This window comes from Ranitomeya imitator, chromosome 9 (assembly GCF_032444005.1).
Source record: "Ranitomeya imitator isolate aRanImi1 chromosome 9, aRanImi1.pri, whole genome shotgun sequence".
Classification (NCBI taxonomy): Eukaryota; Metazoa; Chordata; class Amphibia; order Anura; family Dendrobatidae; genus Ranitomeya; species Ranitomeya imitator.
This window is the reverse complement of record NC_091290.1, coordinates 104,830,603-104,857,110: the sequence shown is the minus strand read 5'-3', so window position 1 is coordinate 104,857,110 and position 26,508 is coordinate 104,830,603. Positions and strand designations below refer to the sequence as shown.

At 42.1% G+C, this 26,508-nt stretch overlaps 1 protein-coding gene across 1 annotated transcript in view; it reads left to right on the top strand.

Moving 5' to 3' along the window:
• Positions 1 to 20,228, top strand: part of LOC138649799 (5-hydroxytryptamine receptor 3A-like) — a 140,093-nt gene extending 119,865 nt beyond the window's left edge. The window contains exons 12-17 of the mRNA XM_069740501.1: positions 2,683 to 2,792; positions 3,988 to 4,160; positions 14,953 to 15,113; positions 18,946 to 19,150; positions 19,287 to 19,490; positions 19,575 to 20,228. Of these exons, the coding sequence (XP_069596602.1) occupies positions 2,683 to 2,792; positions 3,988 to 4,160; positions 14,953 to 15,113; positions 18,946 to 19,150; positions 19,287 to 19,490; positions 19,575 to 19,858 (1,137 nt within the window). The 3' untranslated portion in view covers positions 19,859 to 20,228. The remainder of the gene's footprint in view (positions 1 to 2,682; positions 2,793 to 3,987; positions 4,161 to 14,952; positions 15,114 to 18,945; positions 19,151 to 19,286; positions 19,491 to 19,574) is intronic.
• Positions 20,229 to 26,508: the final 6,280 nt, after the last annotated feature.

Genomic DNA, 26,508 nt, shown 5'->3' with positions numbered 1-26,508 from the left:
ACCGCCGTGACATATTCCACGTTTCCTGGGCCCACGAAAACCTTGAGCCAGCCCTACCCCCCCACAACTTTAGCTAAATGACCCCCAGTTTTCAATGCCTAACTATTATTATAAAGTAAATTAAGACTGACAAGCTTAAGTAATAAGAATTGATGTTTTTGGCATTAAAATGGGCACTGTAGGTGTTTTCCTGTCCTCCACTCACTGCTGACTTTGATTCCCCATTGACTTGCATTGGGTTTCGTGTTTCAGTCGGCCCCCGACTTTTCGCAATAATCGGCCGATTTCACCCGACCCGACTTTTGACAAAGTCGGGTTTCGCGAAACTCGATTCGATCCTAAAAAAGTAAAAGTCGCTCAACTCTAATAGCCAGTGTTAGATACTATGCGGGCTGTGCTATATATTACGTGGGCTGTGTTATATATTACGTGGCCAGTGTTATATACTACGGGGCCTGTATATACTGCGTGGCTGCTGTATATGGCGTGGACTGTGTTATATACTACATGGGCTGTGTTATTTACTGCGTGGCCTGTATTAACGCATCGGGTATTCTACAATATGTATGTATGTATATAGCAGCCACATAGTATATGGTACAGGCCACGTAATACTCCTATATACTACGTGGCCTGTACTATATACTATGTGGCTGCTATATACATACATACCTACATATTCTAGAATACCCGATGCGTTAGAATCGGGCCACCATCTAGTTATATATATAGATGTAATCCTACTACGCATTTCAGATCGCAGTCTTTCGTCCTGAAGCAAGCTATTTGATAGTATTCAATTGTGCTTAAACATATAGGCAGTTTGCATACTCACTCAGTGGCTGCTAAGCTTTATTATTACTTGAGGTCACAGCAAACTATTTGAATATAAATACATTTGGTTAAACATATAGGCAGCCTGCATACCCACTCAGCAGCTGCTGAGTATAGACACTATGCAATACTATACTATTGAATGCCCTCTATCTCTAGTAGGATTACAATATAATATTCTACATTTTAGAAGTCACATTATTTCACCTAGTGGCTCTGTTTTGGCTTTTTATGTATTTTTATTGTGTAACAAATATTTTACCTATTTTCTGTGCGGGCACCCTTGTGTTATGGTGTTACCATTTACCATATTTCTGCATCAATAAAGGTATTTTATTGTAACCTAACTGCGCCCATATTTTTGACCATATATATGGTTCTTTCTCATATTGGTGCACTTACGTTTTCCGAATGGTCTACCATTAATTTCCCTTTTATTATTATTATTATTTATTTATATAGCACCATTAATTCCATGGTGCTGTACATGAGAAGGGGTTACATCAAAATACAAATATCACTTACAGTAAACAAATCTAACAATGACAGACTGGTACAAGACCCTGCCCTTGCGGGCTTACATTCTACAGGATTATGGGGAAGGAGACAGTAGGTCGGGGCTTGCAGTAGCTCCGATGGTGTTGAGGTGGCCGTGTGGTCATTATAGGTTGTAAGCTTCTTTGAAGAGATGGGTTTTCAGGTTTCTTTTGAAGGATCCAAATGTGGTGGATAACCGGATGTGTTGGGGCACAGAATTCCAGAGGATGGGGGATATTCGGGTGAAGTCTTGGAGGTGATTGGGTGAGGAGCAAATAAGTGTGGAGGAGAGGAGGAGGTCTTGGTAGGACCAAAGATTACGTGAGGGAAGATACTGAGACATTAGTTCGGAAATGTACAGAGGAGAAAGGTTATGGATGGCTTTGTAGGTCAGTGTTAGTAGTTTAAACTGGATACGCTGGGAAATTGGGAGCCAGTGAAGGGATTTGCAAAGAGTGTAACGAGGAGAGAGATTAATTAGTCGGGCAGCAGAGTTAAGGATGGACTGGAGGGGTGCGAGAGTGTTAGAAGGTAGGCCACAGAGGAGGATGTTGCAGTAGTCGAGGCGGGAGATGATGAGGGCTATTTTGGTAGAGTGAAGGTTGAGGAAAGGACGGATTCTGGAAATATTTTTGAGTTGGAGGCGACTGTAATTGATGCTATCTAACACTTTGGGTAGGTATGTGTGTATATATTTATTGCAACGTCCAGCACGTGTTTTAAACCATTTTTTTTAAAACACTAAAGTCATCATTTATTGGCTAATTCACGTCACATGGGCACCAACATTTAATCACAGGTGATTCTCATTTGTGATTTACCACAGGTGTGTTTCCATACTAATTTAATGTAAAGTGCGCCAATACCAGTGTCACAGCAAGCTTTAGATTTTTTGCTATTTTTCCCTCCCATTGTTTTTTGTTTCAAATTATTGCTTATCATTTGGTCTTTTCTATTTAACACGAGTGCTCTGTACAAAAAATCAGTTTCACTTGACTCATCTTTTTCAGGAGATATTCCATTTTATGTACTTACACTTCCTGGGTGCCAATAACGATGACCAGAACTGTATATGTACACATTTTTCCTACATGTGTATATTTATCATGTTTTATTACATTCATTCCTATGCATATGTGTGTGTGTGTATGTATGTGTATATACAGTATATATCTATAGTGATATGAATATATAGTTGTTTGTGATGTTTGCAGCATTTTTTCATTCTTTATCTATCGTTCCAGAATAACATGTTTCTATAACACTAATATTGTTTTTTTCTCCCCAACATTGAATTTTCTTATTTTACAGTCTTGGATAGATGAATTTATGTCATGGAACCCAGATGTTTTCTGTGGGCTTAAGAAGATGTTTATCTCGAGTGATTACTTCTGGACCCCAGACTTGTACATCTATGAAATGTAAAGCTATTCTTTAATTTCATGCAGATAAAATAAATATGCTGTGTGTGATCAACTGTGGCAGTAGCCTGGGAACGGGGTGGGTACGGTTCCACGGTGTGCATGGCGCCTGATGGCAAAGACACCGTCCACTAGTGGTGCTGAATTAGGGCACAAGTTTACCAGTACACCTGTACTGAACCACAATTTGGATTGGATCTGATTCAAAATCTTCGCTAAAGAGAACCTGTCGTTAAATTCATGCCACCTGGACTACGTCAGGCAGTATAAATCAGAGCCTGGTTGAGTAATTCCTGCTATGTAGGCATTTCAGATAAAACATAGGTTGAAGACCTGACTAGTCCAGTGCAGTTCTGGCAGTTCCCAATTCTTTGTGTATGCACAAAGTAAAATATACACAGCTGCCATCATGTAGCCAGGGTATGTTTCATGCTGTCCATGGTTCAGGAAACATGGATGTAATAAAGTGGCTCCTTATAAAAGCTCAGTATGAGTATAGCCTAAGGCCGGTTTCACATTTGCATTTACCTGATCTGCGGAGGGCTGCGGACTTCCTCCGTGAAGCCCCGCCCTCGGCCGCACCTCCGCCGCTAGCTCCGCCTACTTCTGCACGCGGCTTGCGTACCTATCTTTAACATTAGGTACGCAGGTCGTGCCGCTATATGCGGATGCTTCCGCATGCGTCGTTTTGACGATGCGGCGTCCAGTGTAGGACGCAGCTTGCAGCAATTTTTTTTTCTCCGCATTGTCAAAACGACCTGCGTACCTAATGTTAAAGATCAGGTAAACGCTAGTGTGAAACTAGCCTTAGTATGAGGTTTCCGTCAGTCAGAGCCTCTCAGTCAGTCCCTATGATCTTACATTTAGGCCACGTTCACACTATCGGTATTTGGTCAGTATTTTACCTCAGTATTTGTAAGCCAAAACCAGGAGTGGAACAATTAGAGGGAAAGTATAATAGAAACATATCCACCACTTCCATATTGTCACCCGCTCCAGGTTTTGGCTTCCAAATACTGAGGTAAAATACTGAACATGTGCACGAGGCCTTAAGATTACACGTTTCACGGAGTGATAACAATAGAGCTTATGATTATTACAATCTGATTTCTTTAAAAAAAATGGCTTCATAGCTAATTAATTTATTGTTCTTGCATTTCATAATAATTACACTCCTTGCATATCAATTTTCCAGGATTGAATCTGATGACAATTCCCCAAATATCCCATATTACAGGATAAGCTACAATGGGAAAATTGTGAATACAATGCCGATGCGGATTGTCGTTAGCTGCAAATTAAACGTCTTTACTTTTCCCTTTGACAACCAAACCTGCACATTATCTTTTGGGTCCTACGTATACACAGGTAGGCTTACATGACTGAAGCAACAGTATACAATGCTGTTCTCTGTACTGCCTAAATAATATGCGGACCAAGTAAGTTATACTCTACAATATATGTGAAAATGTGTAAAAATGATGGCACTTTTTGTTGAAAGTGATGATACTTACCATAGAACATGTACAGTCGTGGCCAAGAATTTGAGACTGACTCAAATTTTGGTTTTCATAATTTGCCGCTTCAGCATTTTTTTATGTTGTATTCAGATATTCCTACGGTTCCTGGAGTACAATTATCAGCATTTCATAAGTTTTTACACTTTTTTTGACAAATATATCAAGTTTATATAAAGACTTGATACTTCCAGTGTTGACCCTTTTTTCCCCAAGACTTCTTGCCTTTGGTTGACAGCTGGATATCGGTTTCTGGGCCAATTCCTGACTGATGACAGCCCATTCTTAACTAATCAGTGCTTGAACCTTATCACAATTTCTGTGATTTTTTTTCCGGTCCAACTGCTTTTGGGGATTAACTAGTGTTAATCTCTAGGGGATAGAGATCTGGGGAGTTTTCTTGCCATGGTCGAAATTTCAGTGCTCCCAGAGCCACTTATTTATCTCTTTTGCTTTGTGACCTGGTCTCCATCATGCTGTAAATTCATTGTCCATCACCAAATTGCTCCTGGATAATTGTGACGAGTTTCTCTTGGAGGATGGTTAGATCCCATTCTTTGTCCATGGCAGTGTTCTTAGGCAAAATTGTGAGTGAAAAGCCAACACATATGAATGTTTTCAAGATGCTTAACAGTTGGCATGACACAGGATGCATGGTAGCCCTCACCTTTTCTTCTCCAGTCAGTCTTTTTCCCAAATTTCCCAAACAGTCTGGAGCGGGCTTCATTAGAGAAAATAACTTTACCCTAGTCTTCTGCAGTCTAATCCCTGTACTTCTTGCAAAGTTTTTTCTCCGATATCTAAAAAAATGTGCCAAGATAACTAGCATATGAAAACTCACTCTAGGGGTGGGGACTGGAGTAGTAGAGCTCCAAATTTCATAAATCTGTTTAAAACATGCGAAAAAGACATATTGATGTTAAAATAAAAAATACAAAATTGTCATAAATCAAAAAGTCACAAATTGAGAGTTATTCACACAGAAACACTGTCATAAATGCACTAATGAATCGGGTCCTAAATCAGTGGTGTATCACCAATGGCAGTAGGCGACACAGCTGCTGAAGGGCCATGAGCCAGGGCACTGGCACAGGACCTCCCCATCCTCTGCCCGTTATCTCAAGTTCAACTGTATCGGTATCCTGGATGCTGATACAGTTGAAAGCAATGATGGAGAAGGGAGCATCAGCTGACACTCCCTCTCACATTATTTCCCCTGTGCATCTGATGGCTCTGCGCTGCAGACATGATGACGTTACTACATGCTGCTGCATGAACTATGGGGTGCATTCACTGTATAGAGGACTATGTGTATGCATTAGACTGTGTGGACTATAGGGTACATTATACTGTATGGAGGACTGGGGAGTGCAGTATAATGTATGGAGGACTATGTTGAGCGCATTATAATATATAGAGGGCTATGTGGGAGCATTTATACTTTATGGAGGGCTATGTGGGGCCATTACACTGTATGCAAGCAATTTTACAATGTGAAAGTTTGCGTGGGGTCCATCATACTGTGTGGAGTTAGGGGATCATACTGCATTAGGGTCACCATACTTTGCTGGGGGAGTTGAGGTGGGGTACAGTAGGGGCCTCATTCTGGTGTGTGCAGGGTACTATCGAGGAATTCACTGTGGTGTTATCATACAGTGTTTGGGGAGCACTTTTGTTGCCATCATACTTTATGGGTTTACGATGAAAAGGGAATTTAGGTGCTTCAGTGGGAGAAAAATTATTTTGTTAAGGCTGCAAAGTTGTGAGATATGCTCTTCTGTGACCCCATCAATTTTTTGTTGTTTGGGGGGCCCAATTAGAACTTCTGCATTTGGGCCACATGATTGGTATGTACGCCCATGCCCAGAGTGTTATGACCTGGTGGTTAGGAGCACCAGGAATGACCTGATGGTTAAACTCACAGGACAAGCTCTGGGAAGTGGGAACTTTGCTGACCGCAATCCCTAATCCTATCACACACACTAGAAATAGCCGTGGAGCGTACCTGACAGGCCTAGACGCCTCGGCACAGCCTAAGAACTAGCTAGCCCTAGAGATAGAAAATAAAGCCTACCTTGCCTCAGAGAAATTTCCCCAAAGGAAAAGGCAGCCCCCCACAAATATTAACTGTGAGTTAAGATGAAAGTCACAAACACAGAAATGAAACAGGTTTAGCAAAGGGAGGCCAGACTAACTAAATAGACAGAGGATAGGAAAGGTATCTTTGCGGTGAGCACAAAAACTACAAAAGACCACCAGAGTGTGCAAAAAGACCCCCGCACCGACTCACGGTGTGGAGGCACCACCCTGCATCCCAGAGCTTCCAGCTAGCAAGACAAAATCATGAAAGCAAGCTGGACTAGAAAACCATGAACAGAAAATAACAAACGGGGACTTAGCTTCTTGCAGGAAGAGACAGGTCTCCAGAAAGATCCAAGAGTGAACTGAACCAGCACAGGAACATTGACAGCTGGCATGGAGTAACGATCTGAGTGGAGTTAAATAGAGCAGCCAACCAAAGGATAAACCACGTCACCTGTGTAAGGAAACTCAGAAGCAGCAGCTTCACTCACAGCCACCAGAGGGAGTCCATGGACAGAACTCGCCGAAGTACCATTCACGACCACAGGAGGGAGTTCGACAACAGAATTCACAACAGTACCCCCCCCTTGAGGAGGGGTCACCGAACCCTCACCAGAGCCCCCAGGCCGATCAGGATGAGCCAAATGAAAGGCACGAACTAGATCAGCAGCATGAACATCAGAGGCAAAAACCCAGGAATTATCTTCCTGACCATAACCCTTCCACTTGACCAGGTACTGGAGCTTCCGTCTCGAAACACGAGAATCCAAAATCTTCTCCACCACATACTCCAACTCCCCCTCGACCAACACCGGGGCAGGAGGATCAACGGAGGGAACCATAGGCGCCACGTATCTCCGCAACAACGACCTATGGAACACATTATGGATGGCAAAAGAAGCTGGAAGGTCCAAACGAAATGACACAGGATTAAGAACTTCAGAAATCTTATATGGCCCAATGAAACGAGGCTTAAACTTAGGAGAGGAAACCTTCATAGGAACATGACGAGATGACAACCAAACCAAATCCCCAACACGAAGTCGGGGACCAACACAGCGCCGGCGGTTAGCGAAACGTTGAGCCTTCTCCTGGGACAATGTCAAATTGTCCACCACATGAGTCCAAATCTGCTGCAACCTGTCCACCACCGTATCCACACCAGGACAGTCCGAAGGCTCAACCTGCCCTGAAGAGAAACGAGGATGGAAACCAGAATTACAGAAAAAAGGAGAAATTAAAGTAGCCGAGCTGGCCCGATTATTAAGGGCGAACTCAGCCAAAGGCAAGAAGGACACCCAATCATCCTGATCAGCAGAAACAAAGCATCTCAGATATGTTTCCAAAGTCTGATTAGTTCGTTCGGTTTGGCCATTAGTCTGAGGATGGAAAGCCGAAGAAAAAGACAAATCAATGCCCATCTTAGCACAAAAGGACCGCCAAAACCTCGAAACAAACTGGGAACCTCTGTCCGAGACAATGTTCTCTGGAATGCCATGCAAACGAACCACATGCTGGAAAAACAATGGCACCAAATCAGAGGAGGAAGGCAATTTAGACAAGGGTACCAAATGGACCATCTTAGAGAAGCGATCACAAACCACCCAAATGACCGACATCCTTTGAGAAACAGGGAGATCAGAAATAAAATCCATGGAAATATGCGTCCAGGGCCTCTTCGGGACCGGCAAGGGCAAAAGCAACCCACTGGCATGAGAACAGCAGGGCTTAGCCCGAGCACAAGTCCCACAGGACTGCACAAAAGAACGCACATCCCGTGACAAAGAAGGCCACCAAAAGGATCTAGCCACCAAATCTCTGGTACCAAAGATTCCAGGATGACCAGCCAACACCGAACAATGAACCTCAGAGATAACTCTACTAGTCCATCTATCAGGGACAAACAGTCTCTCCGCTGGACAACGGTCAGGTCTATCAGCCTGAAACTTCTGCAGCACGTGCCGCAAATCAGGGGAGATGGCCAGCTGTACTGTTATGACCTGCTGGTTAGGAGCACCAGGAATGACCTGATGGTTAAACTCACAGGACAAGCTCTGGGAAGTGGGAACTTTGCTGACCGCAATCCCTAATCCTATCACACACACTAGAAATAGCCGTGGAGCGTACCTAACAGGCCTAGACGCCTCGGCACAGCCTAAGAACTAGCTAGACCTAGAGATAGAAAATAAAGCCTACCTTGCCTCAGAGAAATTTCCCCAAAGGAAAAGGCAGCCCCCCACAAATATTAACTGTGAGTTAAGATGAAAGTCACAAACACAGAAATGAAACAGGTTTAGCAAAGGGAGGCCAGACTAACTAAATAGACAGAGGATAGGAAAGGTATCTTTGCGGTCAGCACAAAAACTACAAAAGACCACCAGAGTGTGCAAAAAGACCCCCGCACCGACTCACGGTGCGGAGGCACCACCCTGCATCACAGAGCTTCCAGCTAGCAAGACAAAATCATGAAAGCAAGCTGGACTAGAAAACCATGAACAGAAAATAACAAACGGGGACTTAGCTTCTTGCAGGAAGAGACAGGTCTCCAGAAAGATCCAAGAGCGAACTGAACCAGCACAGGAACATTGACAGCTGGCATGGAGTAACGATCTGAGTGGAGTTAAATAGAGCAGCCAACCAAAGGATAAACCACGTCACCTGTGTATGGAAACTCAGAAGCAGCAGCTTCACTCACAGCCACCAGAGGGAGCCCATGGACAGAACTCGCCGAAGTACCATTCACGACCACAGGAGGGAGTTCGACAACAGAATTCACAACACCAGAGTCTTTGTATAAACTATGTACTTGTCGATAACTGTTTTAAAAAGCTTAGATCTAAAATTACTGAAGCATAGTCAATGTTGGTCTGGGGTAGCCAGGGCCCACATTTAGAATTATGATATGTGAAAGTATTAGATTGTAAGAAACTATGCACAGCCCTGTATTTTGACCATATCATCATTTTATGCAGATTGTCTAACTCTAGGTTGCACAACCTTGAATGCTTATTGGAAGAAGCTGATCAGGTGATGCGTATTTGTGTATTGAGATAGGTGCAGTCTCAGGATACAACATCCTTTATTAAGGTGCGCAGAATAATTAGGCAGCTTGTCTTAGTCTTGCAAAATTGACCAAAAAAAAGAAATTTAACTGACTCTAAAAAATTAAAAATTGTTAAAAGTCTTAAAGAGGGAGGCAGAACTTTTGAAATTGCTAAGATATTGGAGCAAGGTCACAGAACCATCAGAAGTTTTGTTGCAAAGAGTCTACAGCAGTGGTCCCCAACCTTTCTGACCTTGAGAGCCACATTCAGCTCTTTAAGAGGGTCGCGAGCCACATCCAGCTCCTGTCCCCCCTCACAGTAGTGGCAACCAAAGCCCCCATTACGGGTATAATGATAACCAAAGATTTTCCACACAAATCACCCCGAATCAGTATGCCAAGATCCAGGGTTTTCCACCACACCCCACCACATTCAGCATTCTCCCATCACGCACTCCCAACACAGTCACATCCATCTTCAAGCACCTCCTCTGACTGGTAGTATCATCCTGTCTCCAGCGTACCATACTTAAATTATCTCTAAACCCCCAAGACCAGTAGAAGTGTACCCAAATCTGCTCTTCTGTGCAGGGCTACTCGAAAACTTCACTATTTTGAGATGTGCTCTTCATAACAGTTCACTAAATCTGGAGCTAATGTACCAAGCAGGCAGACAGCCCTGAGTCACAGTTCATGGGACTGCGAGCCACAAATAACTCCCAAGCTACAGGTTGGGGATCCCTAGTCTACAGGGTCGCAAAATACATGTTGCAAAAAAAGACGCACATTAACTGCCAAAGGTTTGAGAAGAATCAAACGTGACCATTACACCATTATCCTCCAGTGCAGTCATTTTCCAGAACTGCAACCTCCATGGAAGCCCAGAAGTACAAGGTGCTCAGTGCTCAGAGACATGGCTGAGATAAGGTAGGCTGAAACCACTGAGCATAGAAGTGGAGACATTAAGACTGCACCAAGAAGTATCTGAAGATAGATATTTCAAAGGTTTTTGGGACTGATGAGATGAGTAAGTAACTCTTGACAAACGAACCAGAATGATGGGCCCATGGCTGGATCAGTAATGGGCACATATCTTCACTTGTACTCAGATTCCACTAATTTAAAGGTGGCCACTGTTATGGGCTGGTATTACTAAAGAGAAGCTAGTTGAACCTTTTTGGATTGAAGGTGGACTCAAAATCAACTTCCAAACCTAATGTCAGGTTTTAGAAGAAACTTTATTCAAGCAGTAGTAAAGGAAAAAGTTTGCATCTTACAAAAAATAAACCATGATGTTTATGCAGGACAATGATCCATTGCAGCATCAAAGTTTCCACTGCTCGGCTGCCTGTAAAGTCCTTAAAGATGAGAGAACAATGACATGACTTCTTCCTCACTTGACCTAAATCCTGATGAGAACTTGTGGGCCCTTCTTCAAAGGGAGATATATGGTGAAGGAAAACAGTCAGCTCTCTGATCAGTGTCTGGGAGACTGTGGTTGGTACGGCCCTAAAAGATTATCATAAGCAGATTAAAAAACTGTCAGACTCCATGGATGGATGGTGTGGGAGTGATATTGAAAAGAAGGAGGCCTATAGTGGTCACTGATGTTTTTAAAAAAAGTCATATATATGTTTATAAATGTTATAAATCCATTTTAGGGGCTGAGGGGCCATCATATTATATACAGTAGGGCTGAGGACCATCATACATATCATATATATATATGCAGTTGGGACATCATACTATATATAGGGCTCCACGGAAGACACAAAGCAGTATTTAAGTATATATGGGGGCCATAATACTATATATGTAATGTGGTGCTGCAGTGCAGTACAGAGCAACCTCCATCAGGGGGTGCTGGTTAAGGAAAAGAGGTTGTACACACAGCGCAGCAACACTGAACAACAACACAGGTGTCACAGGTAATGAAAGAGAAGTCAGACATGCCAAGGTCATACACAGAGATAGCAGCGCGGTACAGAAGGGGTGAGCAGAGAATAGTCGGGGACAAGCAAGAAGTCAGAGCCTGCCGGGAACGTGGTAACCAAAACGTGAGACATAAGATGGAGTCGGGGTACAAGCCAGAGGTCAGAACAAGTCATAAACGGGTGCAGGCAGTCAGAGGCAAAAGGAACACTAGTATAAGTATCCAGGTCAGGTGCTCAAACCGTGCAGCATGAACTATAGCTGACACTGGCCCACAGGCTGCAGAGGACTTAAATAGCTCAGCCAGCTTCAAAGTGAGGCAGAGGGGATTAACTCCCACATGACCAGTCCAGAGATAAGACAGCTGAACACAAACTCAGAACTGGATCATGACAATATAGGGTGCTAGGGGTTCGTAATGCTGTATAAGATGCTGTGAGGGGCATAATGCAGTGTATAAGAGGCTGTTGGGGGCATAATACAGGATATAGGGAGCCATGAGGGCCATAATACGGTATATAACGTGTTGGGGGGGCAATTAGGGCATTATTTGCGCTAAATAAGGCATTTTTAGTTTTAATTGGGCCTCTCAGAGGGGCATTATTACTTTTTTTGGAGCATTGTTACTTTAAGGGGACACTTGCTTGAATGGGCATCTAAGATATTCTAAACTTCATAGGAGCAGATTGGGCATTAAGACTTTCTGGGATGCACAGTGGGGGCAATATCTTCTATCCTTTTATCAGGCACACAGTCTTTAGCATTTTGGGGGAGGATGTAATCATAGCAATGCATGTGTCTTTATTGTAATCTCTGCAGACGAGTCCTGGCTGGAGAAGTTGTCATGTTGGTCTGAGTAAGATGGAAAAGACGGAAAAGTGAAAGACTGTATCACAAAGAAAGTCAGCTGCAAGTCACCAAATATAACTGCAATGTAATCACTTATGTTCTGCAGAACTGATATCTACCACTATATGGCCACTGTATGGTGGTAATATCAGTTTTTTTGATAATTTTGTTTTAATTTTTTTATTTAGTAAGGGCCTGGGCACACATTACAGATTTGCTGCGCTTTTGGTGCGTTTTAGCCATGCAGATTTGTTAGTAAAACCTGAAGCAATCCTGATGCCAGCAAAGTGAGTGAGAAACCTGAAGTGTCATGCACACGTTGTTTATTTGTGACTTGCAGATTTGGTGCAGAAAATAATCTGCAGCATGTCAATTCTCTGTGCTTTTTGACAGCATTTTTCACCATTGACTTCAATCAAATCAATAAAAAACATAGGCAAAATGCACCAAAACGTGCATTTTTCCTGCCAAAAGATACAGAAATGTCTGCGTCCATTTACTCAATATGTGCACATAGTCTAAATGTTAATTGTAGTTCAGTAATGATGTAGTGGAAGGTGTATTGTGATATTATTGTGATATTATTTGCACAGTATGTTTGTTATGTAAAAGTACTGGTCATATTACATAATGTGTATTGTGCATTGTGTAGTGGTGATGGTAGTGGATATTGTGTAGAGGTATTAGTTTGGTCCTATATAGTAGTAATATTGGTAATTGTGGAGACACAGCATTGTATCTTAATTAACCAGACGTCTATTTTTAGCAAACCAAGAAGAGTAGACTGTTATCTGTATGTTGACCTTTGAATTTATGTGTTGGTCAAGAAAACAGACTTTTGTTTGTGTACGCCTGTAATATTGACATTTAATATAACATATTCTTATCCTTGATGACTAGTGATATTTACTGTTATGCTAGTAATTATGCATTGTTTAGTGACTTCGAAAACATAGGAGGAAAAACTACGCAAATAGATTAAATACTCAAGTAATGCTACTTAATCTCATCTCCATTCTTACCCTTTATGTCAATACTGAATGAAGGACACTTGTTAAGAATAAAAATAGGTCACATGCCTCTATAGAAAGACACAGAGAGACTTCCAGAGATTCTGCCAAAACATCTAAATATCCAGGGGACCCTACAGGAATCCTGCCGATATGTCATGGCTCCATCACGAGGGACATGGATCTACCATTCTACACGAAATAACCTATGGGACCTGGACCACGGTTGGAAGAATACAGATCGGTCCATTGACCATCACTAAACAATGGATACGTTTGGAGAAAGACAAGATTGCGACCCGCTGGTCGCCTGGCTCCATGGAGATGTTCGGAGAATCCAGGTTGTGACCCTCGGGTCAACTGGCCTTGTACCTCAATGGACTGTCATCTTCCTAAGCATGTTGTTACCTCCTCTCTGTGTGTATGTGCCACAGGTGGGGTAGTCAACCCTGGGAGCTCTAAAGTAACAGCTGCCATTATCCCGGCGAGTCAGCAGAAGGGTGAGACTTTGTAATGTGCACTGTTGTGAATTCTGTGGCAGAGCTCCCTCCTGTGGTCACAAGTGGTACTGCGGCTTCTGAGTTTCCTTCCTCAGGTGATGTGGTGAAGTCGTTAGGTGCTGCTCTATTTAACTCCACCTAGTGCTTTGCTCCTGGCCTCCAGTCAATGTTCTAGTATTGGTCTTGCTTCCTCCTGGATCGTTCCTGTGGCCTGTCTGCTCTGCATAAGCTGAGTTTTGCTTGTGTTATTTTTGTTTGCTATTTTTTCTGTCCAGCTTGCTTAATTGGTTTTTCTTGCTTGCTGGAAGCTCTGGGACGCAGAGGAAGCACCTCCGTACCGTTAGTCGGTGCGGAGGGTCTTTTTGCCCCTCTGCGTGGTTGTTTGTAGGGTTTTGTGTTGACCGCAAAGTTATCTTTCCTATCTTTGGTCTGTTCAGTAAGTTGGGCCTCACTTTGCTAAATCTATTTCATCTCTGCGTTTTTATTTTCATCTCTACTCACAGTCATTATATGTGGGGGCTGCCTTTTCCTTTGGGGTATTTCTCTGAGGCAAGGTAGGCTTATTTTTCTATCTTCAGGCCTAGCTAGTTTCTCAGGCTGTGCCGAGTTGCATAGGGAGCGTTAGGCGCAATCCACGGCTGCCTCTAGTGTGGTTGGATAGGATTAGGGATTGCGGTCAGCAGAGTTCCCACATCTCAGAGCTCGTCCTATGTCTTTTGGTTATTGTCAGGTCACTTTGTGTGCTCTGAACTTCAAGGTCCATTGTGGTTCTGAATTACCTAATCATAACAGTGCACCATCTTGGGGTATTTTGCCGGGACTGTTCTACATGTTATCTGCTTGTTTTGTGGTTAAATAAAGTATTTCCACACTGTTTTACCCTCACCCTGTGTTGTCTGAGTAGCGCTATAACCACGTTAAATGGAGAGTGGGAGATTGGCGGGATGATCCCTGGTCCATGCAGTTTTGGCTAGCGAACCTAGGCGTCTGCCGACTCCCATGTGTCTCCACACTAATATTGGTCTATGTATAGTGTTAGCAGTGGTATACAATAACTTTATAACTTTATATACCTAGATCATGTATACGTATGGGAGGGAACGTATGAGGACCCATGTACTTTGGGGCTTGAGCCCCGGATTTTTTAGGACCCTAGTAGCACCCCTGTGGAACTATGTTAAATAGTTTAAGGATTTGTAAAAATGTTAACCCTCTTTTATGTTACAGTTTCAGACATCTTCATGTTGCCAAAAAGTAACTCCTCTGTGGTCAACAAAAACGCCTGGGATGTTTTTACCAGCAAAGGTGACTGGGTTCTCGAAGCTGTGACGGTACAAGAAAAGTCGTTTGTGACCGAGGGAGAAGAATATAACCAAGTCATTTACAGTGTAGGAAATTATACATCTGTTAGCTTTTGCTGAAAGAGCTCTCTGATGATGATCCTCTATCTCTGGACATCTCTATTTTGGATCTGGTTTATCTACATGTATTGTGGTGCTTGAAAGTTTGTGAACAATTAAGAGTATTCTGTATTTCTGGATAAATTTGATTGAAAACTACATCAGATTTTCATACAATCCCTAAAAGTACATGAAGAAAAATGAGTCAAAATTATTATATTTTTTTCATTTTTTATTGGGGAAAATCATGCATTGTCAATCTTCTGTAAGTGTCAAAGCTATGTGAAACTTTAGGATAAATTGTAAGGGGAATTGAAGGCTAGTGTTTTCATTTAATGGAAAGACAATCAGTGTGAGTGTGTGACCTGTTTTGTTTAAACAACAGAGATCTATCAAAATTTGATCTTCACAACACATTTGTGAAAGTGTATCATGTCACATACAAAAGAGGTTTCTGAGGACCACAGAAGAAAAATTATTTCTGCTCATCAGGCTGGGAAAGATTACAAGACAGTCTCTAAAAAGGGTCTGGACTCTATCAATCCGTAATCAGGTTATGTACAAATGGAGCAAATTTGTGAACATTATTGCCCTCCTCAGGAATATTTGACCAATGAAGATCACTCAAAAAGCTAGGAATATAATAGTCTGTGAGGTCACAAAGGAACCCAAGGTAATCTCTAGTCAACTAAAGGCCTCTCTCATATTAGCTAATGGTAATATTCATAGGTCCACTATCAGAAGAACACTGAACAACAATGGTGAGCATGGCAGGATTGCAGGAGAAAGTTATTGCTCTCCAAAATGACCATTGCTGCTCATGCACAGTTTGCAGCAAAACAGCAACTCAGCAGGATGAGTTGTCATCATTAATGGAAAAATTAATTCTTAATTATATTAACAAATTGTGACACTAATTAACAATTACTGAAAACAATTAGACACAGTTATTACTTCACGAGGTGACCCCAGATAGTGAAAGCAAAGGGTCACATACTTTTCCCATCCACAGACATGTGATATTGCTTCATTTTTCTAGGGTGGTGTCAAATCGATAGAGCAAGAGTCAGTGAGCTCAGCAACTCTGAAGGGGGAAGTCTATCTACCTGTATAGAGCTGCTGAGCTCACTGATTGGCTGTCGATGTGACGTCACTACCAAGACCAATATCGGACCAAGTGAACAGCCCAGAGGCTTAGTGCTGGATGTGGGAACCATGAGTGCAGCATGGTCTGTTATTTTAGAACAAACTGCAGCCAGGGCGGAACATTTTTTGAAAGAGGACAGCCCCTATAACGTCTAGGTACATCATAGGTCATGTATCCTCCATTGATGTGGGCACCGGCACTGAGCCCACATGTTTTCTGGCATGTGACAGCTGATCTGATCAGCTGTTATGTGCCCCTAACAGCCGCGGGTGGAATTGCTATCCACATGCGGCTGTTCACATTTTTAAATACCGCTGTCAATCTCTGGCTGAAGTCCTGCGATCTGACCACTGCAGCTTCAAGTCTTCTAAGGAGTCTATTGAAGCAATTGATGGGAAAATTTCCAGCTTTTTTTTTTTAACTTGCGGTTTTCTGACCTTTACATTTTTTTCTCATTGGGATATTCAAATAATTTTTTCCTCTTGTTTTTTCTATTTTTTTGTGGCTACATTTTTATGCACATTTTTGTATTTTTTTTCCAATAACGGCAAAAAATGTAAAGTGTTGTGAGTTCTGTTTTTGGGCTCCCTCTGGTGGTTACTGATGGTACTGGGTGACTTGTGTTCTCTGCGGTCTCTGGTGTCCACCTGTTCCATCAGGTTATGGGAGTTTCCTATTTAACCTGGCTTTTTTGTCATTTCCTCGCCGGCTATCAATGTAATCAGCGTGTCTTTTTACTTCTGCTCCCTGCGTCTGTTATCTTCAGGACAAGCTAAGTTTTGATTTTCCTGTTCCACGTTTTGCTTAATTTTTGTCTTAGTCCAGCTTGCAGATATGTGATTCCTTGCTGCTGGTTGCTCTAGTGGGCTGAAATTACTCCTCATGTTCCATGAGTTGGCACATGAGTTCAAGTAATTTCAGGATGGTTTTTTGAAGGGTTTTTCGCCGACCGCGCAGTTCACTTTTGTATCCTCTGCTATCTAGCTTTAGCGGGCCTCATTTTTGCTGATTCTATTTTCATAACTACGTATGTGCTTTCCTCTCATTTCACCGTTATTACATGTGGGGGGCTGCTATTTCTGTGGGGGTTTTTCTCTGGAGGCAAGTGAGGTCTGTGTTTCTTCTAATAGGGGAAGTTAATCCTTCGGCTGGCGCGAGACGTCTAGGAATCATCGTAGGCACATTCCCCGGCTACTGCTAGTTGTGTGTTTAGGTTCAGGATCGCGGTCAGCTCAGGTTCCATCACCCTAGAGCTTGTTTTGTTTTTGTGCTTGTCCTTTTGTGATCCCCTGCCATTGGGATCATGACAGTAAAGCAGAAAAACTTGTTTATTTTTCACATTTATTTTTCTATGTACACAAGAGACTACTAAAATATATTTTAAAACGTGTTCGCCATTCTGTACCAATTATTTTCATATATTAGAATTTGGACTGGCCATGAGTTTCTTAATTTTGTTTTCTTTATTTCTCCAATTTTTTATGAACCTTTCTTTTTACTTTTATTTCACACATTGTGGCACCCATTAGGTCATAAAAAACCTTTAGGGGGGATTTAAAAATGTATGGTAAATACATATTTATTATCACATTTATGCCATCCCCTACAATATTGGAAATGTATCCTCCTGCTTGCATAGCAAAGCTGATCGGAGTCTGCTAAGGTCCAGCAACTACTGATCCTTCCGGAGTCTGCTAAGGTCCAGCAACTACTCATCCTTCTTGGCACCCGGCGATCACATGATTGCTAGGACAGGGAGAGGAAATACTGTGAGTGTTTCCAAAAATATATAAACATTGCTCATTAACTGCAGTGTATACCCTACTCAGGAAGGCAGAGTTGGTTATAAACCACTCCTGCCTTCTTTATAAGGAGTCTGGCTGTTTCTGACTGAGGGTTCCCCAATTTTGAATTGGAGTGATCTGACTCTGCAACGATGTTCCTAAATGTCACTTCAGAGTAATATGGAGACGGCTACAAGATTTGCTTCTCTTGTTTCTGGTTCCATAATTGTTCTCTTGTTTCTACAAGACTGGGGAGTCCACCACTCCTCTGTGGGTCATTTGCATTAAAGCTGTTCCATCCAGCATGTCCACATGGATATTCCTTCTCTGAACCCTGCTTATACAGGTACTATACAGATGATCAGGTTTTTAAATACATCAGATAGGGATTATATACATTAGTTAGGACTGCTCTATATGGGTATACCTTGACGATTGGTGGAGCAGTTTAGTATACATTTTTTTGCAAAAAAAGTATCAACTAAATACCCTGTTTTTTTTCCATCTTCCATCTTTTGACTAGCACTTGCTTATTACTGTGATTTTTTTTACAACAGAGTATTTTAGGCCTCACTGTGCTCTTTTGTGTCTTCAAGTTTCTTGGTGGTGCGTGAACATGTTCCTACAGACGTGTTCATTGTGCAAGTAGCCCATGTGTTTCTGGTTCCATAATATGGAGACGGGCCTGAAGTTTTAAGTTGTTGGGTGGCCTGGGAGCAATTAATCTATTTCATGCTAGAATGCCTTAATTTAGCTCTAGAAATAGATGTGGCTAATGATAATTATTTTATTTTTTTTTCCATTTCCATTCAATGTTGTATGAATAATACAAAGTGCATTTAACTTGTAGGATACATTGTAAGTGCTAATAGATGTTTTCTTTCTCTAGATTTATATTAGTAGAACTCCTATGATTTATATACTCAACCTCATCATCCCAGCATACTTCCTGGTGTTCCTGGACATTGTCAGTATGTTCATCCAGAGTTTCTCCGAAAGGCTTGGTTTTAAAATTACCATTGTTTTGGGGTTTTCTGTACTCCTGCTGATTCTGAACGACATGTTACCCAGTTCTGACAATACTCCTATGTTAGGTATGTTCCTACAAGAACCATTATAGTTTGAAAGTTTCAAATATTGTAATGCTTACGTTATCACAGATTTTAGATTTATTTAATTTTGTTTTGTAAATGAATCATTCTTCTGATTTTGTAATCCTAATCATTTTAGGTATTTTCTGTTGTATTTGTATGGCAATGATGGTCCTCAGCATCCTGGGAACTATTACTACCTTATACATGCTGGAGCAGTCCAACACCAGTGCAATTCTCCCACTTTGGATAAATAAAGTTGTCTTTACGTACCTGGCACAAATATTATGCTTCAAGAAAGCCCGAAGAGCTGAACTCGTCACATTAGTCACCGTAGATAATGGTGAGTGTGAAAAAAAAGGGAAAAAGTTTTTACGTAGAAAAAAAAAATATTGGGTTCATTATAGCTCTTTTTATCATTTTACAGAACCTGAAAGTGCGAAAAAAGTTGTTACAAATGAGGGAAAAAACAGAACGGAAAATAAGCATTTTGAAAAAGAAATGTATATACAAGAAGTTAAACTTCTGAAAAAACTTTTGTCACAAATTTTGAAAATTCGTGATGAATTGAATTTTGCTGAGAAAGAAAAAGAAGCCAAATCAGACTGGTTGATATTAGCACAGATTGTGGATCGACTAGTTCTTGTCTTGTATCTCATTACTGTGTCATTGGTCTTCACAATAATGATTTGTGTGTGGACCTTATGGTGAATGTACTGTATGTACAGATTCAATTGCCCAGATCAAGAACATCATGGGATCTCTGATGCTGTCAGCTCAGTTCATTAAACATAAGGATAGGAATGCCTAGCCATAAAATGGTGCAAAAATGCACCCAAAACCTTAATGACCACACCAAATGTTACAATTCTGCCCACTGTCACTTTATGTCATAATAACTCTATAACGCTTCACTGGATCTCACTGATTCTGAGATTGTTTTTTCGTGACGTATTGCACTTTTTGATAGTGGGATAGGCGCTAAACGGCTGTTGTCCTCCTTCACTTCCCCCACCCCCTGCATGTTAAAGGATTGTCCCGCCACATGGAATAAAGGACATTAACCTTTTTTAAGAAGCAATGGTGAGTGCTGTTTTCATTTTCTCAATATTGAATGCACTTGGTCTTCAACACATTTTTCATGCACCACCTACCTCATTATCAGGTGGTGTGCTTTATACAGAGGCGTAGCTAGAGTTTTGGTTCGGGGGGCGAAGCTTCTGAGTGGGCCTGATTGTAACCAGGTGACCTTAATTACAATTTGGTGATGCGCCCTAATAGTGGAGGAGAACCTCAGCAGATGACAGCGCTGTTACTGAAGATAATCTCTATATAAAGACCAATATGGATATTACCGCCATATGGTCAGTGGTAGATACCAGCCCTACAGAACATGTAACAGATCACAGCACAGTTACAGATAATGTCTTACCGCTGATGTTCTCTGATTGAATTGTTCACTTTTCCCGTCTTTTCCATCTGGCCCAGACCAACATGACAACTTCTTCTAGCCAAGACTCATCTACAGAGGAAACAACAAAGACACATTTCACTTCTCATATTCCAGCCCCATCACCATCTATTCTCAACCTGCACAAACTCCTCATCCTGCTGATACCCCAATACTGAGCTGCTGCTGCCATATGTGTCCCTATTACTGCACCTGATACCCCAATACTGAGCCGCTGCTGCCGTATGTGTCCCTATTACTGCACCTGATACCCCAATACTGAGCCGCTGCTGCCGTATGTGTCCCTATTACTGCCCCTGATACCCCAATACTGAGCCGCTGCTGCCATATGTGCCCCTATTACTGCACCTGATATCCCAATACTGAGCCGCTGCTGCCGTATGTGACCCTATTACTGCACCTGATATCCCAATACTGAGCCGCTGCTGCCATATGTGTCCCTATTACTGCACCTGATACCCCAATACTGAGCCGCTTCTGCCATATGTGCCCCTATTACTGCACCTGATATCCCAATACTGAGCCGCTTCTGCCATATGTGCCCCTATTACTGCACCTGATACCCCAATACTGAGCCGCTGCTGCCATATGTGTCCCCATTACTGCCCCTGATACCCTAATACTGAGCTGCTGCTGCCGTATGTGTCCCTATTACTGCACCTGATACCCCAATACTGAGCCGCTGCTGCCGTATGTGACCCTATTACTGCACCTGATATCCCAATACTGAGCTGCTGCTGCCATATGTGACCCTATTACTGCACCTGATACCCCAATACTGAGCCGCTGCTGCCGTATGTGCCCCTATTACTGAACCTGCTGTGTGGTTCTCTGTGCCTTCTAAATTCTAAAGCAACCCTCTAGAATATAGTAATGCTGGGTGCAAGTGCCCTAGAAAACAGTGCCCGCATTTTGCTCCCTAGAAAGTAATATTGTTCTGTGTGCCCCTTTGATAGTCACAGTAACCTGAGATCTCCTATAACAAGAAGTGTCCACTTTACATTTAATAATGTCCAGAGTCTCCCCCTGTACAGCTTCCCTATACAGTATAATGTCCCCTCACTGTATAGTACCATCCACACAGTATACTGACCCCTTAGTAGCCCCATACTGTTTGATGGCTCCAACACTGTATGATGGCCCCTTCACTGTAATCTCCCCACTGTATGATGGCCCACTAGATGGCCTCCAGAAAATATAATGCACCAGCTCATCTTAAATATAGTATAATGCACTCCCCATAGGTCTCCATATAGTATAATGCACTCCCCATAAGCCTCCATATAGTATAATGCACTCCCCATAGGCCTACTCTATAGCACAAGGCAGTACCCCCATATGCAGACTCTGTAGTATAAGACAGCACCCCATAGGTGACCCTGTAGTATAAGACAGCACCCCATAGGCAGACTCTGTAGTATAAGGCAGCACCCCATAGGCAGATTCTGCAGTATAAGACAGCACCCCATAGGCAGATTCTGAAGTATAAGGCAGAGCCCTATAGGCAGATCCTGAAGTATAAGGCAGCCCCCTTATAGACAGATCCTGAAGTATAAGGCAGCCTTCCTATAGGCAGATCCTGAAGTATAAGGCAGCCCCCCTATAGGCAGATCCTGAAGTATAAGGCAGCACCCTTATAGGCAGATCCTGAAGTATAAGGCAGCCCCCCTATAGACAGATCCTGAAGTATAAGGCAGCACCCCTGTAGGCAAATCCTGAAGTATAAGGCAGCCCTCCTATAGGCAGATCCTGAAGTATAAGGCAGCACCCTTATAGGCAGACCCTGAAGTATAAGGCAGCACCTCTATAGGCAGATCCTGAAGTATAAGGCAGCTCCCATAAAAAAAAAGAAATAAATACTCACCTCTCTTCCTCCTTGTTCCAGCGGTGCTCCGACCTCCCGCTCATCTTCTGACAATGGGCACTGGGTGGTGATGTCATTACGCCCACTGTCAGCATCGGCGTCGGTGATGCCAGACGCTGACAGGGGGATGATGGGAGAAGGAGTTCAGCGCTCCTTCCCTCATCAGTGCGGTGACGGGCGGGGGCCCACTACTGGCACCGGGCCCCCCCAGCCTGCTCAGGGACCCATAGCGGGCTGCAGAGCAGGGAGAGCGATTCTCCCTGCTCTGCCGCAGAAGGTAGCATAGCATAGCTCCGGGTGGGCCCTCTCTGAGCACCGGGCCCGGGGCGATGGCGCCCTCTGCCCCCCTGGTAGCTACGCTACTGCCTTTATACTAAGGACTGATTCAAACTGCAGTCAACAGTTTGGTGCATTTTGTTCTGTTTTTTCACTTAATTCTCTTCATTTTTTGATAGATTCTGCGTTTCTGAACACGGCAATACTAGATATCGGTATTTTTTTAATTGTTTCATTTTGAAGGGGCAAAAAGGGGGTGATTTGAACCTTTATATTTTTTAAATTTTTTAAATATTTTTAAAAACATTTTTTGCACTTTTTACTTGCTTCAATCGTCTCCAGTCTTGAAGCTGCGATCATCCTATCGTTTGTGCTACAACCCTGCTATGTGTAATAGAAATGCTCATCTGCTATGAACGCCGGCTACAGGGGCCACATTACCCCCAAAATACGTTGCAATTTATTCCTTGTTATTTTACAATATATCCTTTGCATACACACGTGGTCAAAATTTAGGTACCCCTCATTTAATGACAGAAAGACCCACAATAGTCACAGAAATAACTTGCATCTGACAAAAGTAATAATAAATAAAAAATCTATGAAAATGAACAAATGAAAGTTAGACATTGCTTTTCAACCGTGCTTCTACAGAATTAAAAAAAAAACAAATCTCATGAAATAGGCCTGGATAGAAATGATGGTGCCCTTAACTTAATACTTTGTTGCACAATCTTTTGAGGCAGTCACTGCAATCAAACGATTTATGTAACTGTCAATGAGACTTCTGCTCCTCTCGACAGATATTTTGGCCCAATCCTCAAGAGCAAACTACTTGTGTTTGAAGGTGGCCTTTTCCAGGTGGCATGTTTCAGCTCTTTCCAAAGATGCTCAATAGGATGTAGATCAGGGCTCATAGGCCACTTCAGAACAGTCCAATGTTTTCCTCTTAGCCATTCTTGGGTGTTTTTAGCTGTGTGTTTTGGGTCGTTATCCTGTTGCAAGACCCATAACCTGCAACTGAGACCAAGCTTTCTGACACTGGATAGCACATTTCTCTCTAGAATCCCTTGATACTCTTGAGATTTCATTGTACCCTGCACAGATTATAGACACCCTGTGTCAGATGCAGCAAAGCAGCCCCAGAACATAACAGAGCCTCCTCCATGTTTCACAGTAGGGACAGTGTTCTTTTTTTGATAGTCTTCATTTTTCCGTCTGTGAACATAGAGCTGATGTGCCTTGCCAAAAAGTTCAATTTTTGCCTCATCCACCCATAGGACCTTTTCCCAGAAGCTTTGTGGCTTGTCAACAATGTTGTTTGGCAAATTCCGGTTTGGCTTTCTTATTTTTATTTTTTTTCAACAATGGTGTCCTCCTTGGTCATCTCCCATGAAGTCCACTTTGGCTCAGACAACAACTGATGGTGCGATCTGACACTGATGTTCCTTGAGCTTGAAGTTGACCTTTAATCTGTTCAGAAGTTTTTCTTTTCTTACCATTCGTATTATCCGTCTCTTTGATTTGTCATCAATTTTCCTCATGCAGCCATGTCCAGGGAGGTTTTCTACAGTCCCATGGATCTTAAATTTCTGAATAATATGTGCAATTGTAGTCACAGGAACATCAAGCTGCTTGGAGGTGGTCTTATACCTTTCACCTTTAACATGTTTGTCTATAATTTTCTTTCTAATCTCCTGATACAACTCTTTCCTTCGCTTCCTCTGGTCCATGATGAGTGTGATACCCACCATGTCACCACACAGCACAGTGAGTATCTGTAGCCCTATATACAGGCCCACTGACCGATTCCTAGATGGTAGACACCTGTGGACACACCTTGATTTAACATGTCCCTTTTGTCACATTATTTTCCGGGGTACCATCATTTCTATCCAGGCCTATTTCATGAGTTTTATTTTTTTTAAATTCTGTAGAAGCACGGTTGAAAATCAATGTCTGACTTTCATTTGTTCATTTTCATAGATCTTTTATTTCTGATTACTTTTGTCAGATTGAAGTTATTTCTGTGACCATTGTGGGTTTTTCTGTTATTAAACGAGGCGTTCCAACAATTTTGACCACGTGTGTTTACATATGTGATAGTACACTTTGCGCACAATATTAGACAATTTATAATTTTGATTATTAATTTTATTATTAAACATCTATAGGGCTGACAGCCATTCAAAATGTTAATAAACCCAAAACCTGAATATTTAAGAAAGTAAAAGTGAGTGTCCAGAAGTGGGTGTGTCCAAAATTATTATGCAACAAAATGAAAAAGCGTAAATTTTACCATCTCAATTGTTTATTTTCATCTGTAAAAGTGAGAACAATAACCAAACATCTCAAAATTTACAAAAATAAATTTCTGATATTTAAAAAAATATATATCAGTGACTGAGATAGCCGTCCTTCTTTTCAATGACAGTCATAAGCTCCTTCTGTGGAGTCTATCAGTATCTTAACCCCTTAATTTATGTTTTTGCTTTTTCTTTTCTTCCTCTCCTTCTTCACAGAGCTATAACTGTTTTATTTTTCTGCCCACATGTTTTTTTGCTGGACGAGTTATAATTTTGAATGACACCATTCATTTTATCACATAGTGTGAACTGTGAAAAAAATACAATTCTGACATTATTTTTTTGGGTGGCAAAAATGACCTTGCAATATGATTCTGATAATCAGTTTGATTACGGCGATGCCAATGTGATGCGATGTTAGTGGTGAAAAAACCCTCAAAGTTTGAAAAAAAATTTGGGGGTTGTGTTGTCATTTTCTAAGACACGAAACGTTTTTGTTTTTTGTTTGATGGAGCTGTGTGAAGGCTTCTCTTTTGTTTGTTTTTATCAATACCATTTTGGGATAGATGTGACGTTTTAATTGCTTGTAACAGCATTTTTTGTGAAATTGCAGCAATCAAAAAACTTAATTTTGGGGTTCTTGATTTTTTTTTTCGTTTATGGTGTTTACAGATCGAGTTGATTATTTTTATATTTTGATAGATCGGACTTTTCTTGATTTGACTTGAATGTGTGATCATTTGATTTTTTGTCCTATATACAGCAATGCTACATCATTGCTTCACATAGAGAAAATCACAGTCTCCTCTGAAGTGGGCCACAGGCTAGGTTTCAAAAGAGCTCTTCAGCAAACCTCCATCTGTCATAGCAACCTGCAATCACGCCAGGGGTGCGCCGGTGGGCGCATAGAATGACGCGCCCCCATGCTGTCGTGTGTTAAATGTCCCTTTGAGAGTTTGACTGCCACATTTAACAGGTTAACAATCATGGGCAGAGGTTCGCTCACTCGTAATTATTAGACACAGGTCCTAGCTTTTATACACAGTCATGATCTGCCTGGTATGGGGCGGGCTCACCCCATGAGCCTGCTCTATATACCCATTTTTTACTTGCACCGTACATGTATGTTGGATGTCGTTAAGGGGTTAATCTATAACTTTTTGGGCAGCACTGACCACAGCCCCCTTCCCCAGACACTGTTCAGAAAGGTGTTTTTCTTCATTGTGCAGGCGTGTACTACGGAGGACAGAGAATGAACTTCAATCCAATATTGCAGCCAGCATGCAGCCGGCGGGTAAGGAAAGGGTGAATCAAACACCCGAAAACCCCGCCCCTATGGCTGAAGATTGTTCCCTCCAAATTCAGGTGACAGAGTCCTTTTAAGGTTAAAGATGACACCTTTCCTTTGTATTTTAGGCAAAAATATATCTATTGTTGTTTTTTT